Source organism: Rhinopithecus bieti, unplaced genomic scaffold, assembly GCF_001698545.2.
Source record: "Rhinopithecus bieti isolate Rb0 unplaced genomic scaffold, ASM169854v2 scaffold_61709, whole genome shotgun sequence".
Classification (NCBI taxonomy): domain Eukaryota; kingdom Metazoa; phylum Chordata; class Mammalia; order Primates; family Cercopithecidae; genus Rhinopithecus; species Rhinopithecus bieti.
Window position 1 is genome coordinate 267990 of NW_016823349.1, and position 17199 is coordinate 285188.

Consider the following 17199-nt stretch of genomic DNA (forward strand, 5'->3'; position numbering starts at 1 on the left):
TACGTCTCTCAGCGGGGTTCTTCGAAGATATACATCAGCCGGAGGAGTTTCCGGTTATCTCTGCGCCCCCACCGCTCTCCCAAAATCCACGGGGGTTGAATTCTGTAAACCCCCGGGCTCTAGGACCACACTGGATGATCCGCCGCTTGGCAGCTGCCCGGCTCAAGCGGGCTGTAAATTCCATCGTCGCAGCGTCATTGGCTTGAGAGCTGCCTGAAGGACAGCACCAACAGCCAATGGAAGGCCGCTATTTTCCAGGCGTCCACGTCATAAGAGCCAATCAGACCCTCCTTTGGGCTTAACTCTTTAAAGGTGGGTTCGCGCCCCCTGAGAAAGTAGTTGGTAGTAAATGTGCCACGTCTTCTAAGAAGGGGGGAGTCCTAAACTTGCCTGAAGCCGTTGTCCCTAAGCCTTGAACTACGTTCTTAAATCTATGAAGTTGAGGGCCCCTTCCCTGCTTTTGTAGGGACTTCTTTCCTGCTTCAGCAACATGAGACTTTTCTTGTGCAACGCAGTCTTGATGCTGTTCGTCACTTCTTTGATTGGGGCTCTGATCCCTGAACCAGAAGTGAAAATTGAAGTTCTCCAGAAGCCATTCATCTGCCATCGCAAGACCAAAGGAGGGGATTTGATGTTGGTCCACTATGAAGGCTACTTAGAAAAGGACGGCTCCTTATTTCACTCCACGTAAGTAATTATGCCCCGCAGGTAAAATAATAATTAAGAATTCACTCACTTATGCCAGCTCTCCAGCAGGAAAGGTGGCTTGTACCTGGTTTTACCTCTTTTACAAAACCGAAATATCTTATTTCCTTCTTTGGGAAAGGAAATTGTTTAAAGCCAGTTTTATGTAGCGAGCGAGGCCTTTGAAGGTCTTATTGGAAACGTGGTCTGGAAAAGGCTGTTAGTTTTTTTATTGTAAAAATTAGAACTAGAATCTTTGAAATATTGCAGAAATATATCTGGGTGTATAATTGGGCAATAAGTAGAAAAAGCCCAAAAGAATGCTTATATCTCAAACTCCATTTCTTAGAGAAAATGACTTGATTCCATTTTTAATGTGATGTAGGTGATGTTCACCTAAAACCTCACAGCGACTTCAAAAGCAAACTACACAATCACTTATTTGCCTGTTGAAGGATATACAAATGCCGTTTCACTGACCTACTTAACTTTTGTTCTGACGGACACGATATTTTGGTCAAGGCACAGGGACCATGATTTCAGTCATTTGCTTCTTTGTAGAGAGTCACACTTCATTCATGAGGTGGGTGTGGTTTTGGAAGTTTAGATGAAGGATTTTCAGGTGGTTACACTATCATTTCTGTTCTATAAATGAAGAAATTGGAACATGGAAATGGTTTACAGCCTAATGATTTTCAATTAGGCATCAGTTCCATTCATTCCATTATGAAAGTATTTAGTGAGCATTTCCTTGATGTTAAGCCATGTTTTGGGTGCTAGGGAGATTCAGAAATTTTGGCTTATCATCATCTTCATCTATTCATTAATCTGTCCATCTATCAAACACTTATTGAATGGTCACAAGTCTGGTCCTGGAGACGCAAAGATGGCTAGAAGCAGGTTCTTGTCCTCTAACAGTACACCATCTACAGGCGAGAGGAAGACAAGTAAATAATGCAAGTGATACAGGGTACAGAATATTCAAAGTGCTAGCAAAGCGTAACTGCACCTGGAAGTAGTTATGCTCCATGGGGTGGGGAAAGGGAAAGACTTCCCAGAGACCATAATTGAAGTGAGCCTTGGAAGATGAGTAGAGGTTTCCAGGGGGAAAGTAGGGAAGGAAGGATGTTGTACGTAGAGGGAATAACATGAATTAAAACAGTGAATCTTCATAGCCCATCCTCGACCTAGTTTTCTAATAAACTGCCTTTACTGGGCATTCAGACCTGGTCTCTCTTGAGGGTTGGGGAAATGAATAGGGTTCTTCTCTGAACTGTTAGCCCTGGGAAAAAGTTCCAGAAAGATGGCTTGCCTTAGAATTCTCAACAGCCCTTTATTCTTGTCAACTAGGTGAATGCCACAGCGGACATTATATTATGTGATTTGCATTTTGAATACTCAGTTACATTGTTATTTTTAGTCTGATCTCTTTTAGACTCAGCCTGACTTCTTTCAGATCTCTGAACCAAAAACCTTGGCTGACTTTGGTGGTAGCCATGGAATATTATTTAGTAGTTTGCTACTAAGTTCTAATACCTGATGAGGGGACTGTTATCATGCAGCCTCCATGTAAACGGTCAGAGGCTGCTAACTGTAAACATCATGAAGAAATACCATCAAATGGGCTGGGCGCGGTGGCTCACGCCTATAATCCCAGCACTTTGGGAGGCTGAGGTGGGCGGGTCGTGAGGTCAGGAGTTCAAGACCATCCTGGCCGACATGGTGAAACCCCTTCTCTACTACAAATACAAAAATTAGCTGGATGTGGTGGCACACACAGGTAATCCCAGCTACTCAGGAGGCTGAGGCAGGAGAATCACTTGAACCCGGGAGGCAGAGGCTGCAGTGAGCCGAGATTGCAGCACTGCACTCCAGCCTGAGCAACAGATCGAGACTCTGCTCTGAAGAAAAAGAAATACCATCAAATGATCAGTTTGTAAGCACATTTGCCATCTCTAGAACCATAGCCTATGGGGTAAATTGCTTAGCCCTAACAAGAACTGTGCTAAAATTGTAGTCAGTAATGAGTAGTAGAATGTTTCCTCTTCTTTTTTCATTTCTAGCCTTCCCAAATTTTCTACAGTTGGCGTTTTGTTACTTTGATCATTGGGCAAAATTACAGGAAAAAATGGCATTACCTAGATTTAGCAATCATGAAGCCCAGTACAGTGACTTCTTTTTCTTACCTACAAGATATCCTTGAATAGAATATTTTCCTTATTGCACTGAAAGGGAGCTAAGTAGGGATCAGGCATTACTCAGCCCTTAAGCCCCCCTGTATTTAGTTCAGCAGGTTGGTTTTCCTAGGCTAGACTCTCTTCAGCTTATGATCCAGGACATCCTATTTCCCTCCTCCCCAGTTAATGTGGTTTGACTGTGTCCCCACCCAATTCTCATCTTAAATTGTAGCTCTCGTAATCCCCACATGTTGTGGGAGGGACCTGGTGGGAAGTAACTGAATCATGAGGGCAGGTTTTTCCCATTCTGTCCTCCTTGTGATAGTAAGTAAGTCTCACGAGATCTGATGGTTTTATAAAAGGCAGTTCCCCTGCACACTCATTCTTGCCTGCTACCATATAAGACATGCCTTTGCTCCTTCTTTGCCTTCCACCATGATTGTGAGACCTCCCCAGCCATGTGGAACTGCAAGTCCATTAAACCTCCTTTTCTTTATAAGTTACCCAGTCTCGAATATTTCTTCATAGCAGTAGGAAAATGGACTAATACACCAGTCCTTGAGGGGCTACTCTTCCAGACTTTCCTATATAGCCCCACTATAGACCCCTGAGGAGGAAACTGGGCTAGGGTCTGAGTGGGGATTTAGGGATGAAAAGCAGCCTTTTCTACTCGTCAGAGCCATCAGCAGGCCGTAGCTAAGGAAAGTTTGTAGGCAGTGTGTAAGACACTGTGCTTCTCACTCTCCATATTTGTGTGCATATGGACCCACATATGTTGGCAGTAAATTCTCCTTAGCCTTTCAATCTCCTTCCCAAACTCAGCCATTTTTCCATTATTTTCTCCCTGTTCTACAACCTAGTGGCCTTCCTGGGACAACATAACTTTGTGATTAAGACCTTGAACTTCGGAGTTAGGTTTAAAGACTGGAACACTTAACCTGTGTTTCCTCATCTGTACAATGGGGTAGTAATGGTACTTACATTATAAGCTTATTGTAAGGGTTCAGAGGCAAAACATAAAATAAAATTTAGAATAATTCCTGGTATACGACAAATGTTCAAATGGTTGTTAATTGTTTTTATTTCCTCTGTCTTTCTTAAGCCCAGTCAAGTATGTGAAATTTGCATCAAGAAAGATGGGCAGTGAATTGAATTCCTATAAACTTGACTTGGAGGTGTGTGTATGTGTGCAAATACAGAATAGCTGTATCTATTAATTTTTAAATAAACTTAACCACTTACTGGTGAGAAAATGCACTAAAGAAATTTTTTTAGAATTAGTAAGGAGTTCTAATGTGTTTTCTTTCTATCATAGTCACAAACATAACAATGGTCAACCCATTTGGTTTACCCTGGGCATCCTGGAGGCTCTCAAAGGTTGGGACCAGGGCTTGAAAGGAATGTGTGTAGGAGAGAAGAGAAAGCTCATCATTCCTCCTGCTCTGGGCTATGGAAAAGAAGGAAAAGGTAATAGTATTTCTGTATTTCTTACTATAGCACTAGAATTGTTCTCTGGATTAGGAGACATAAGTTAGAGTCACTACAACTTTTTTTTTTCCCCTAGAAGTTAATAGGAGGCATGTATTCCTTTAGCAACTGTATTAGGTCTTGATTATCAATTGAAATGGCCAGTTTAAGTTTAATGTCTAAATGGGCAACTATACTAACAATAAAAAAAGAACATTGAGGTCTATTAATACTGTTCACCAATATGGTGGGTTGTTTTAATTGTGATAAAATATACATAAAATTTTTCATTTGAACCATTTTTAAGTACACAGTTCAGTGGCATTAAATATATTCACATTATCGTGGAACCATCACCATTATCCATCTTCAGAACGTTCTCATCTTCCCAAACTGAAACTCACCAATTTACTTTAACAATGCAGAAAGAAAGATCCCTTAATGTAAGTGTTTGGATGAGTTGAACCTGTGAAATATAGATTATTAAAGTATTGAATACATTTTAGATGTGGGTTGTATATGGGTTGTACTTCACAAATATTAAGTCTCCCACAGCAAACCGGGAGTTCTTTTAATTGCCATTTTAAAATTTATTTATAAAGCTTTTAATAACGTATTTTTTAAAAAATCATAGAGCGACATGAAATGAATTTAATTCACCCTGTGTCACAAAGCAGAAGCAAGCTGGCTAACTGGTCCGGACAGCTTTTGCGCTAGTTTTTCAGGGCAGACACATATACTGGTATTCAAGTGAGAAACCCTGCAACTTTCCAAAGAGCTGCTTTGTGATATATATCAAGAGGCCTGGGCCAGGCATGGTGGCTCACGCCTGTAATCCCAACACTTTGGGAGGCCAAGGAGGATGGATCACTTGAGGTGAGGAGTTCAAGACCAACCTGGCCAACATGGTGAAACCCTGTCTCTAGTAAAAATACAAAATTAGCTGAACATGGTGGCGTGCGCCTATAATCTCAGTTACTTAGGAGGCTGAGGCAGGAGAACTGCTTTGAACATAGGAGGCAGAGGTTGCAATGAGCCAAGAACATGCCACTGTACTCCAGCCGAGGGACAGAGTGAGACTCTGTCTCAAAAAAAAAAAAAAAAAAAAGGTCTGAAGATGTCTATATGCATTTATTCTATAATTTCTTCAAACCTAAGGGAATAATTAGGTATCAGGAAAAAATCTGTGAACAGGGATATCTATCATTGCATTGTTTCTAAGCAAAAAATTGGAACTGTCCTAAGTGGTATACTGATAAGAATTTAGCTAAATAAAATACAGCCCGGTTATTTAAAATGCCATTTCCAAAGAGTTTAAAAATTATATCTGAAATGTGTGAGATATAGTGTTATATATAAAAGTAGAAAATAAAGCTATAGTATATATAATATGATAGTAAATATAGGAAAAAGTACATATACATAGAAAGTTAATCACAAGGAAATAAGAATGTTAAGAATGGACTGTGATACTGGGAATCATATTTATTTCTGGTTTTATCATCCAAGTACATGCTCTACAATGAGCATGTATTACTTACGTAATGAAGAAAAAAAAGTTTAAGTAGTCATCAGAACCAGACAGACAACCACTCTGATACAGTATAAATACAGACTTCATAGCATCCTGAAGTCTAAGGTTAACCACTGACAAAGTGAGGAGTCAGGATTCCCAGCCCATTTCCTGAGAAGGAAAATAGATGCCATATGGGAAGCATTATGTATTCCAAAATATACAAATCTATACAAATCTTGTTCATAGGATAAGATTTACTAACCAATTTCAATTCTTCTTTTAGTTATAATCCTCTTTAGAGAAGAAAACCAAGTATGTAGAAAATTTTTTCTGATACTGAGAATTTTTTCATTTTATCTTTATTGTCTCACCTTTAGTATTTATATACAGTAGTCCCCCTTTACCTGTGGTTTCACTTTCTACAGTTTTAGTTACCTGTAGTCAACTGCAGTCTGAAAATATTAAGGTATTTTGAGAATGAGAGACATCACATTCACATAACTTTTCTTGTGATATGTTGTTGTAATTGTTCTATTTTATTATTTTTAATCTGTTACTGTGACTATTTTATAAATTAAACTTTATCACAGATATGCATGTATAGGAAAAAGCATTGTATATATAGGGTTTGGTACTATGCACGGTTTCAGGCATCCAATGCAGTTCTTGGGACATACCCATGGGGGGACTACTGTACGTTGTATTCGTCCATTACTCTTTCTCATACTATATTTAACTCAAGTTTACTTCACAATAAGTAGAGATCTAAATTTGAGTCATTTCCTTCAAACTGAATGCCATGAAACTAATTTTTCTAATCTGTATTTAACACTAATTTTGTAGTCTTTTAGTACATGCTTGCATGCCTCTTTTGGAAAGATACCAGTTTTATCAACAACCTAGCACGTGTCACATCTCTGTCTAGATCTGAAATGGTAAGCTTCAGGACACTTTATAAGTCTTCTCTTTGGAATTTATGAATGCCCTTTCGTGGAAATATGTGGGATGGGGGAGGATGACTAAGAAATATTTAACATGTTTACTCAGACCTGTATGTTAAATATAGTTATAAGGAAACAAGTTAGAGGAAAACAATTGTCCATACTCCACAGATGGGTGTTCATTTGTTTTAGGTTCCTGGGATTTTAACAAAGCTCTTTCCACTTTTAAAGATTTTGTCTCCCTTCTCAGAAATTCATTTTAATTTCTCCCATCCCATGAAATGTCTTCAACATATATATAATGTTCTATGTCAGAGGTAGTGTTTCCTAACTTTCTGAAATTGTTAAACCTTCCTGCATTATTTTTAAAGCCTGTGAGAAAATTATACCTCAGTAACATGTATTGAGAGTTTACTATTTGTCAAGCTTAATGCTAAGTATTTTGCATGGATTTTTCTCCCTTTATCCTCCCAACAGATTCTTGAGGTAAGAAATTTATTATCTGCATTTTATAGATGAAGAAATTGAGGCTTAGAGATGGGCAAATGTAAACTTCAGTCTCAGACAGTGTGACACCAGAGCTCGCTCAATTATATAGGTAGAAATGCCTTCCAGTGGTAGAAATGGCAATACTATATGTATTTCTAGGTCAGGACTTTCCGACCAAAAAGTTAGTTTATTACTTATAATATACTTAACTCTGAATTATCTAAAACCCTTTAAGTCCTTCTTGACATACAATATATATTAATTATATTAGAAATTTAATACCCAAGCCATTAGGTACATCTCTGTGTATATATATATGCATTGTGTGTGTGTGTGTGTATTTACATTTTAATTGTTAAGCCAAAGATAGAATGCTTTTGCTCTGCTAGTTTATATTATTTCTTCTTTTACTGTATTCTATTTGAGTAAAATATAATATACATAATTTTCATCATATATGACAATCTTAGGAAGGCTCTTTAATTCAGTTAAAAAAAAATACTTTGTCCATTACCATAAATTTTCTATTATTAAAACTTTTGGCTTTTTAAAACTTTCTGCCTTCTCTCCTCATGTCAGGTAAAATTCCCCCAGAAAGTACACTGATATTTAATATTGATCTCCTGGAGATTCGAAATGGACCAAGATCCCATGAATCATTCCAAGAAATGGATCTTAATGATGACTGGAAACTCTCTAAAGATGAGGTGACCTTCCCTTCTTCCTACTCCTCTTTCTGCTTTTCTTTGGTTGTTTGGGGTTTTGTTTTGTTTCTGTAACTCACTTTTAAATATGTGTATATTTAAAATTTACTTTTATTTAGATAACATTTATTTATAAGTTTTCTTAAAATACTGATGCTTTGAAAGTGGACTTTTCATAATAAATCATTGTTTTGGAGAGAAATATATTAAGACTTAAAAGCACCGTTCAATCTTTTGCTTTTTTTCTTCCCAGTACTTAGGGTTCACTGTATCTTATCCTTACCCTTGGGTCTTTGAAAAAACCATTTTGCCAAGACCGTTTCCATCTGGAGTTACTGTATAAGAAGCTAGCTGTCCTGAGAAATATCTCATGTGGACAGTTTCTGTTAAAACTGTAGACTGGCTGTTAAATACATCTTGTAGTGTTTTCCTAGCAATTAACAGCAAGCAACTTACATGCTCAGTTTTGTTCAGGTTGCCCCAGATAAAGGAGACCCCAGCCTGGGTTTTACACAGCAGGGCTCCAGCCCCATCAAAGTCTGAGCCTTTGGGTAAAGAGAAAGGAAGAAGAGGCTTCTCCTTATAATTCGGCCATTGTTACACATACCTGTCTTAGTCTGGCTGCTGTGGGGAAAGAAGTGGAGGGAGATATTTATCCCTGTTTTTTATCTACTCATACTCCATTCTGTCCTGACTGGTCAGGTATCAAGTCCCTTTCTATGCTTTGATCAAATTCATTCTAATGGCCAGGAAATGATTAAGTTTTGAATAAGCCAAATTGTTATGAACCAGGGGTTCATCATCCACAGCCACTAAATGTATAACACCTCATAGTGTTACCAGTCATATGCCTTTTTCTTCCATCCAAGATAAATTTTAATTCCCTTTCATTAAATAATTTTGAATATATAACAAGTCAGATGGTTCAAAACAAAAAGATATTTATTTATTTCCTGAGATGGAGTCTTACTCTGTTGCCCAGGCTGGAGTGCAGTGGCAAAATCTCAGCTCACTGCAACCTCCGCCTCCCGGGTTCAAGCAATTCTCCTGCCTCAGCCTCCCAAGTAGCTGCACCACCACACCCAGCTAATTTTTGTATTTTTAGTAGAGATGGGGTTTCACTGTGTTGGCTAGGCTGGTCTTAAACTCCTGACCTCATGATCTGCCCACCTGGGCCTTCCAAAGTGCTGGGATTACAGATGTGAACCACCATGCCCAGCAGAAAGATATTTATTCAAAAGTCTTGGCTGGGCGAGGTGGCTCACACTTGTAATTCTAGCACTTTGGAAGGCTGAGGCAGGAAGATGGCTTGAGGCCAAGACTTCAAGACCAACCTGGCCAACATAGGAAGACTTTGTTTCTGTTATTTACATTTTTTTTTTTTAGACAGTCTCACTGTGTTACCAGGCTGGATTGCAGTGGTGCGATCTCGGCTCACTGCAACCTCCACCTCCCAGGTTCAAGTTATTCTTCTGCCTCAGCCTCCCAGGTAGCTGGGACTACAGGTGCACGCCACCACACCCAGCTAATTGTCATATTTTTAGTAGAGATGGGGTTTCACCATGTTGGCCAGGATGGTTTCGAGCTCCTGACCTTGTGATCTGCCTGCCTCAGCCTCCCAAAGTGCTGGGATTACAGGCGTGAGCTACCGCACCCGGCCTATTATTTACATATTTTTAAAAGTCTTTCTCCTACCCACATCCTCTTCTATTCTATTATTCCCACATCCAGTTTTATTAATTACTTTTTTCTTTCTGTTTTTTTTTTTTTGTAAAGATGAAGTCTTGCTATGTACAGGCATGTACCACTGCATCCGGCTCAGTTTTATTAGTTTCTAATATATCCTTCCAGTGTTTCTTTCTGCAAATCCAAATATACTCCTATTTCCCCCTTTCTTACACAAAAGGTAGCAAACTATACATACTGTTTTGTCATTTTGCTTTATTCACACAATATATCCTAGAAATACATTCTACATTAATCCATAGAATTTCATCATCTCTCCCCCACCCCTTTTTTAAAAAACTGCATTAAATCACTTTAACTTAAAAATAAATATATACTATATGTGTACTTCTTGGAAGGTGGGGGAGACAGGATTTGAAATTGCTGGTCTAAACAGAAGGAAGAGAGGTGATATGATTAAAACTGAAAATATAGGCTGATTTCCGTTGTGGTGAATCTTGTGGGAAATTGAAAACAATATTTATATTTTTAAATATCTGAATGAAATGAAAATGAATGCCGGGCATGGTGGCTCACACCTGTAATTCCAGCACTTTGGGAGGCCGAGGCAAGCAGATCTTCTGAGGTCAGGAGTTTGAGACCAGCCTGGCCAACATGGTGAAACCCTATCTCTACTAAAAATACAAAAATTAGCCAGGCATGGTGGCAGGTGCCTGTAATCCCAGCTACTGGGGAGGCTGAGGCAGGTGAATCGCTTGAACCTGGGAGCTGGAGGGTGCAGTGGGCCGAGATCATGCCACTGTACTCCAGCCTGCGTGATAGAGCGAGACTCCACTTCAAAAAAGAAAAAAAATGAAAATGGAAAATTGTAGTCTAGGCACCTATCAGGCCTGACTTTCTGAGATTGGAAGGTTGTGATTAGACTTAATCAGTGTGGCATAATCATAACCAAACCCAGAAGACCCACTACTTGCAGACATTTATTCAAGTCAAAGATGCCACTATTTAGTTTTAAGAGAAGTGTCCATGGGGTGCAGTGGCTCATGCTTTTATATATATATATGTTTTTAGTTTTTTATTTTTTTGACAGAATCTCACTCTGCTGCCCAGGCTGGAGTGCAGCAGTGCAATCTCGATTCACTGCAACCTCCACCTCCCGGGTTCAAGCGATTCAACTGCCTCAGCCTTCTGAGTAGCTGGGATTACAGACGCATGCAACCACACCTGGCTAACCTTTTTTGTGTGTTTTTAGTGAAGATGGGGTTTCATTATGTTGGCCAGGCTGATCTCCAACTCCTGACCTCAAGTGATCTTCCCACTTGGGCCTCCCAAAGTGCTGGGATAACAGGCGTGAGCCACCACACCTGGCCCTGCCTTTGAGCAATATTTTGTGTCTCCACTGTAGCAGTTTAGCAACAGTTTTTTTAAGGGAAAAAGTTTCTTATAACTTTTTAACTATCGTTAGAACTATGTCATAAAATGGCTGTTTAGAAGTTATTATATTTAGTTAACTATTATATTATAATAAGTTATTATATTTAGTTCAGTTAACTAAATATAATAACAGTCCATGTCTGTGATATTGACTGGCTTCATGTGGGTATCTTATGAATCCAAGTTATTAATGGGATCTGTTATTTTGTAGGTTAAAGCATATTTAAAGAAGGAGTTTGAAAAACATGGTGCGGTGGTGAATGAAAGTCATCATGATGCTTTGGTGGAGGATATTTTTGATAAAGAAGATGAAGACAAAGATGGGTTTATATCTGCCAGAGAATTTACATATAAACACGATGAGTTATAGAGATACATCTACCCATTTAATATAGCACTCATCTTTCAAGAGAGGGCAGTCATCTTTAAAGAACATTTTATTTTTAAACAACGTTCTTTCTTGCTTTGCTTTTATTTTATATATTTTTTCTGACCCCTATTTAAAGAACCCCTTAGGGTTTCTATGTACCTATTTCTTTCTGGTAAGTTATCGGGAAGAAAAAGCTAATTTGTCTTTGAATAGAAGACTTCTGGACAATTTTTCACTTTCACAGATACGAAGTTTGTTTTACTTTCTTACTTGTAAATTTAAAATGTTGCAACTGGGAACATAGCACAACATGAGACCAGGTTATAACACAAATTAGCACCCTATATTTCTGCTTCCCTCTATTTTCTCCAAGTTAGAGGACAACATTTGAAAAGCCTTTTGCAATAGCCCAAGGCTTGCTATTTTCATGTTATAATGAAATAGTTTATCTGTAACTGGTTCTGAGTCTCTGCTTGAGGACCAGAGGAAAATGGTTGTTGGACTTGACTTGTTAACGGCAACTGCTTTACTAAGGAGATGTGCAATGCTGAAGTTAGAAACAAGGTTAATAGCCAGGCGCAATGGCTCACGCCTGTAATCCCAGCATTTTGGGAGGCTGAGGCAGCCGGATCACCTAAGGTCAGGAGTTTGAGACCAGCCTGACCAACATGGAGAAACCCCGTCTCTACTAAAAATACAAAATTAGCTGGGCATGGTGATGCGTGCCTGTAATGCCAGCTACTCAGGAAGGCTGAGGCAGCAGAATGACGTGAACCTGGAGGTGGAGGTTGCGGTGAGACGAGATCATGCCATTGCACTCCAGCCTGGACACTCTGTCTCAAAAAAAAAGAAAACATGGTTAATAACATATAAGTATGTATGCATTGAGACATGCTACCTAGGACTTAAGCTGATGAAGCTTGGCTCCTAGTGATTGGTGGCCTATTATGATAAATAGGACAAATTATTTATGTGTTAGTTTCTTTGTAATAAAATGTATCAATATGTTATAGATGAGGTAGAAAGTTATATTTATATTCAATGTTTACTTCTTAAGGCTAGTGGAATATCCTTCCTGGTTCTTTAATGGGTAGTCTATAGTATATTATACTACAATAACATTGTATCATAAGATAAAGTAGTAAACCAGTCTACATTTTCCCATTTCTGTCTTATCAAAAACTGAAGTGGGCTGGGCGTGGTGGCTCATGCCTGTAATCCCAGCACTTTGGGAGGCCAAGGAGGGTGGATCTCTTGAGGTCAGGAGTTTGAGACCAGCCTGGCCAACGTGGTGAAACCCCGTCTCTACTAAAAATACAAAAATTAGCCAGGGGTGGTGGTGCACACCTGTAGTCCCAGGTACTCGGGAGGCTGAGACAAGAGATTTGCTTGAACCCGGGAGGTGGAGGTTGCAGTGAGCCAAGATTGTGCCACTGTACTCCAGCCCGGGTGACAGAACAAGACTCCATTTCAAAAAAAAAAAAAAATGAAGCGGACCTACAGCAGCTACTATTGAATAAATACCTATCCTGGACTTTAAAAAATTTTAAAATTATAATTTTGTTTTAAATTGACTTTTATCTTTAATTCTTTTTTTAAAGTTATCAAATCTTCATTTTCTAAGAATAGCTCTTTATAGTGTACAAAATGATATTAAGTGCATTATTATCTTTGATTTTCATGGCTCTGAGTCATAAAACAAGCTGGTGGATCTCACTGTACCTAATTTATAGATGAGGAAATTGTCATTCAAAAAGATGGATTGGTATGCCCAGGGTGAGCACTAACCTGTAGAACCAGTATTCAGTCCCCAAGTTCAGTGTCTTCTACTGCCCTCTACTAATGAAAAGTGAAATTTTCCTTGCGCCTAATTCTCTCTTTAGTTTGCTGTTCCGTTGTTTATCTTTGAGTCTTCATTCTCTGAAATGGCTTTCTGCCTGTTTCTGGTACATTAGAATTCTCACTATATCTAAATGGCTCCAGATTCATAGCATAATCTTGCAGTTAGCTCTGAATTGCCTCAAAAACTCTGAACAATGCGAGGTTCCAGATGTGTTTTACTTCTTTCATTCCTATTTACCCCCATTTGTTGTTTAAAAAGAATTATGAACAATTATTACATCATATGTAGACCACTTTCACTGATTATATATTGACATTTTCCTCAGTAAAACATAAAGTTCTTAACAAGACTATACTGTAATACCTTTCTCCAACAAAATCAGCTGTATGTTAAAAACTATTAAGTCATTGCTAATGTTTTAAGCCATAATACAGAGAGCCTTATACTCTATGACAGGAGGAGGGAAAGCAGTTTGTCCTACGGTGGTACTCTGCATAAACATTACTGATGCTATCTATAGTAGGGCAAGAAAAGTAAAAAGAGTTTTGATTATTCAGGCAGCATTTTTAAAAACCTGTGAATTTGTATCAGTTCTCATCTAAACATTTGGACACAAGTATAAAATGAAAACATATGCACAAGTTATGATTTTTAAGTTATCTGCTTTTTTTTGTTTCACCGTACCTTTGCACCCTTCTGTTAGTGGGAATGATCAGACACGAACTGTGATTTCACATGCATAGTCATACCTCGCTTAACAATGGAGATGCACTCTGAGAAATGTCTAATTAGGTTATTTCATCGTTGTGGGAACATCATAGAGTGTACTTACACAAACCTAGATAGTGTAGCCTGCTACACATGTAGGATATGTATATAGCCAATTCTCCTAGGCTACAGCATGTTGCTGTTCTGAATCTTGTAGGCAATTGTAACACAACGGCAAGTGTCTGCTCATCTAAACATATCTAAACATAGAAAAGATACTATAACAATATGGTATAAAAGATTTTGTAAAAAATCTGGTCAGGTGCAGTGGTTCATGCCTGTAATCCTAGCACTTTGGGAGGCTGAGGCAGGTGGATTGCTTGATCCCAGAAGCTCAAAACCAGCCTGGGCAACGTGGCGAAACACCGTCTCTACTAAAAGTACAAAAACTGAGGTTGGAGGATCACCTGAGCCTGGGAAGGTCAAAGCTGCAGTGAGCCATGATCATATCACTGCGCTCCAGCCTGGGTGACAGAGTGACACCCCAACTCAAAAAAAAAAATCTATCTATATATATTTACATATATATACATATATAAATACATAAATATATATACATATATATATGGTATACCTGTATAGGGCACTTACTAACGGAGCTGACTGGAAATTGCTCTGGATGAATCAGTGGTGAGTGAATGTAAAGGCCTAGGACATTACTGTACACTACTGTAACTTTATAAACACTGTACACTTAGGCAACACTAAATTTATAAAAAATGTTTTTCTTCTGATTGGTCATGGTGCCTCATGCCTATAATCCCAGCATTATGGGAGGCCAAGGTGGGTGGATCACTTGAGGTCATGAGTTTGGGACCAGCCAGGCCAGCATGGCTAAACCCCATCTCTACTAAAAATACAATAATTAGCCAGGTGTGGTGGTACATGCATGTAGTCCCAGCTAATTGAGAGACTGAGGCAAGAGAAATGCTTGAATCCAGGAGGTGGAGGTTGCAGTGAACCAAGATCAAAACAGTGCACTCTAGCCTGGGCAACAGAGGAGCAAGACTCTCAAAAAAAAATTTTTTTTCTACAATTTTTATAGAAATAATAAAAAACTAAGCTTATTGTAAATTTTCTAGTTTAGAAACTTTAAAAACAATTTTTGGACTCTTCTAGCAATAACGTAGCTTAAAACACATTGTACAGCTGTACAAAATATTTTCTTTATATCCTTATAAGCTTTTATATATTTAAATTTTGAATTTTAAACTTTTGGTCAAAACCAAGACAAACACACTAGCCTAGGTCTATGCAGGGTCAGGATCAAGACATTTCTAGCAGGTGACAGGAATTTTTCAACTCCATTATAATCTGTGGGGCCATCATCATATATATATGGTATGTTGACCAAAACGTGTTGTGCCATGACTGTATAATTTGCGTCAATACTGCTCAATGTGCCATATTTAAATTTACATGACTATATTGTGATATTCTTTTCAAAATAAAGTTTATTTGGGAAATAACTGATTTTGTGAAAAATTATTCAACACCAATTTCCTCAGCAGTTGTATTGATTTTCTTACCTGTTATTGTAAATTTTATACCAAAAGTGAGGAAGATGGACAAGTAGTGGAAGGAGATGCGTACAGTGACACTTTGATCATGCCTCTGATTATCTGCTCTGTATAGGTATATTTGTAAGAAAAGCTGTGGTTTGATTTAAGTTGCTTTGAAATATGCATTAAGTCTTGACCTTTAGCATGATAGTTAATAGTTAATTCTTAGCACTGAAGAAAGTGTTTTTGGTTTCTTGAAGGGGAGGAGGGAGGGTGATGGTTATTATCACTGTTGTTTTGGTTTAGGGTTTTATCGTGTGTAGCAGGTGGACACAATGATTTATGCCTACTGCGTAAATCAGCACTATAAAATACCCTCTGTGATTAAACGAAATGCAGGGTTGCCATGAAAATAACAAGAAACAGTGATTTTTGATTCAGATGAAGAATCTAGCCATTTGGATATTTCCTTGTGGAAATGAATTTGCAGTTTTTATTTTATTAATGATGTGCGGGATATTGCTTATATTTCTTTTTTTTTTTTTTCTTTTGTTGTTGTTGTTGAGACAGAGTTTCACTCTTGTTGCCCAGGCTGGAGTCCAGTGGTGCGATCTCGGCTGACCACAACCTCCGCCTCCCAGGTTCAAGAGATTCTCCTGCCTCAGCCTCCAGAGTAGCTGGGATTACAGGCATGCACCACCATGCCCAGCTAATTTTTTTTTTTTTTTTTTAATTACAGACAGGGTTTCTCCATGTTGGTCAGGCTGGTCTTGAACTCCCGACCTCAGGTAATCCACCTGCCTCAGCCTCCCAAAGTGCTGGGATTACAGGTGTAAGCCACCGTGCCCAGCCTATTGCTTATATTTCTGATGCTATGTGGAGGTCAGCATGCTCTCCCCGCTGAACTGTGTATATATAGGTGATTTCTCAGTGTTGTTTGGAAATTGCAAAAGAAGAAAAAGGAATTTGGTGGCATGTTATGGGAAAATATATTGTTACCTTTTTATTAAAAAGGTAAATTATAGGCTGAGTGTGGTGGCTGATGCCTGTACTCCCAGCACTTTGGGACGCTGAAGTGGGGGGATCACTTGAGGTCAGGTGTTCGAGACCAACCTGGTCAACATGGTGAAACCCCATCTCTACTAAAAATGCAAAAATTAGCCAGGCATGATGGTACACGCATGTAATCCCAGCTACTAGGGAGGCTGAGGCAGGAGAATCATTTGAACCCGGGGGGGTGGAGGTTGCAGTGAGCCAAAATTGTGCTACTTCATTCCAGCATGGGTGACAGAGCAAGACTCCATCCCCAAAAAACAAAAGAAAAAAAAAAAAAAAAAGAGCACTATCAGATGCAGGGAAACAAAAAACTAAAAAAGTCAATTAGTGTTATAATAATAACCCTAGGAAAATAAAAAAGAACTTCTTTTCCAGAGATGCAGAGCACTTGGACGTAAGAATTTTTGTTTTTTGTTTTTTGCCCATTTTACCTTAAATTGAAATCTAAGATGTCAAAATGATTATAAACTTATATGCTCATTTAAAAGCATTTCTATGCATTACTATTATAGTACTTCTGTCTCTTAATATCCTTAGCATTCTTTTTTTTTTTTTTTTTTTT

At 38.6% G+C, this 17199-nt stretch overlaps 1 protein-coding gene across 1 annotated transcript; it reads left to right on the top strand.

Annotated features, from left to right (window-relative positions):
* The first annotated feature begins 196 nt into the window (after positions 1-196).
* On the top strand, positions 197-15548 carry FKBP14 (FKBP prolyl isomerase 14). The gene is made up of 4 exons (XM_017861356.1): positions 197-687; positions 4177-4328; positions 7854-7981; positions 11310-15548. The coding sequence occupies exons 1-4, from the start codon at positions 491-493 to the stop codon at positions 11466-11468; spliced, it is 636 nt and encodes a 211-aa protein (XP_017716845.1). The 5' UTR covers positions 197-490; the 3' UTR covers positions 11469-15548.
* The last annotated feature ends 1651 nt before the right edge of the window (positions 15549-17199 follow it).

Coding starts and splice junctions, on each gene's coding strand:
- FKBP14 (XM_017861356.1), top strand. CDS start 491: ATGAGACTTTTCTTGTGCAACGCAGTCTTGATGCTGTTCGTCACTTCT. Junction 688..4,176: donor GGCTCCTTATTTCACTCCAC/GTAAGTAATTAT, acceptor TTTCTATCATAG/TCACAAACATAACAATGGTC. Junction 4,329..7,853: donor CTATGGAAAAGAAGGAAAAG/GTAATAGTATTT, acceptor TCCTCATGTCAG/GTAAAATTCCCCCAGAAAGT.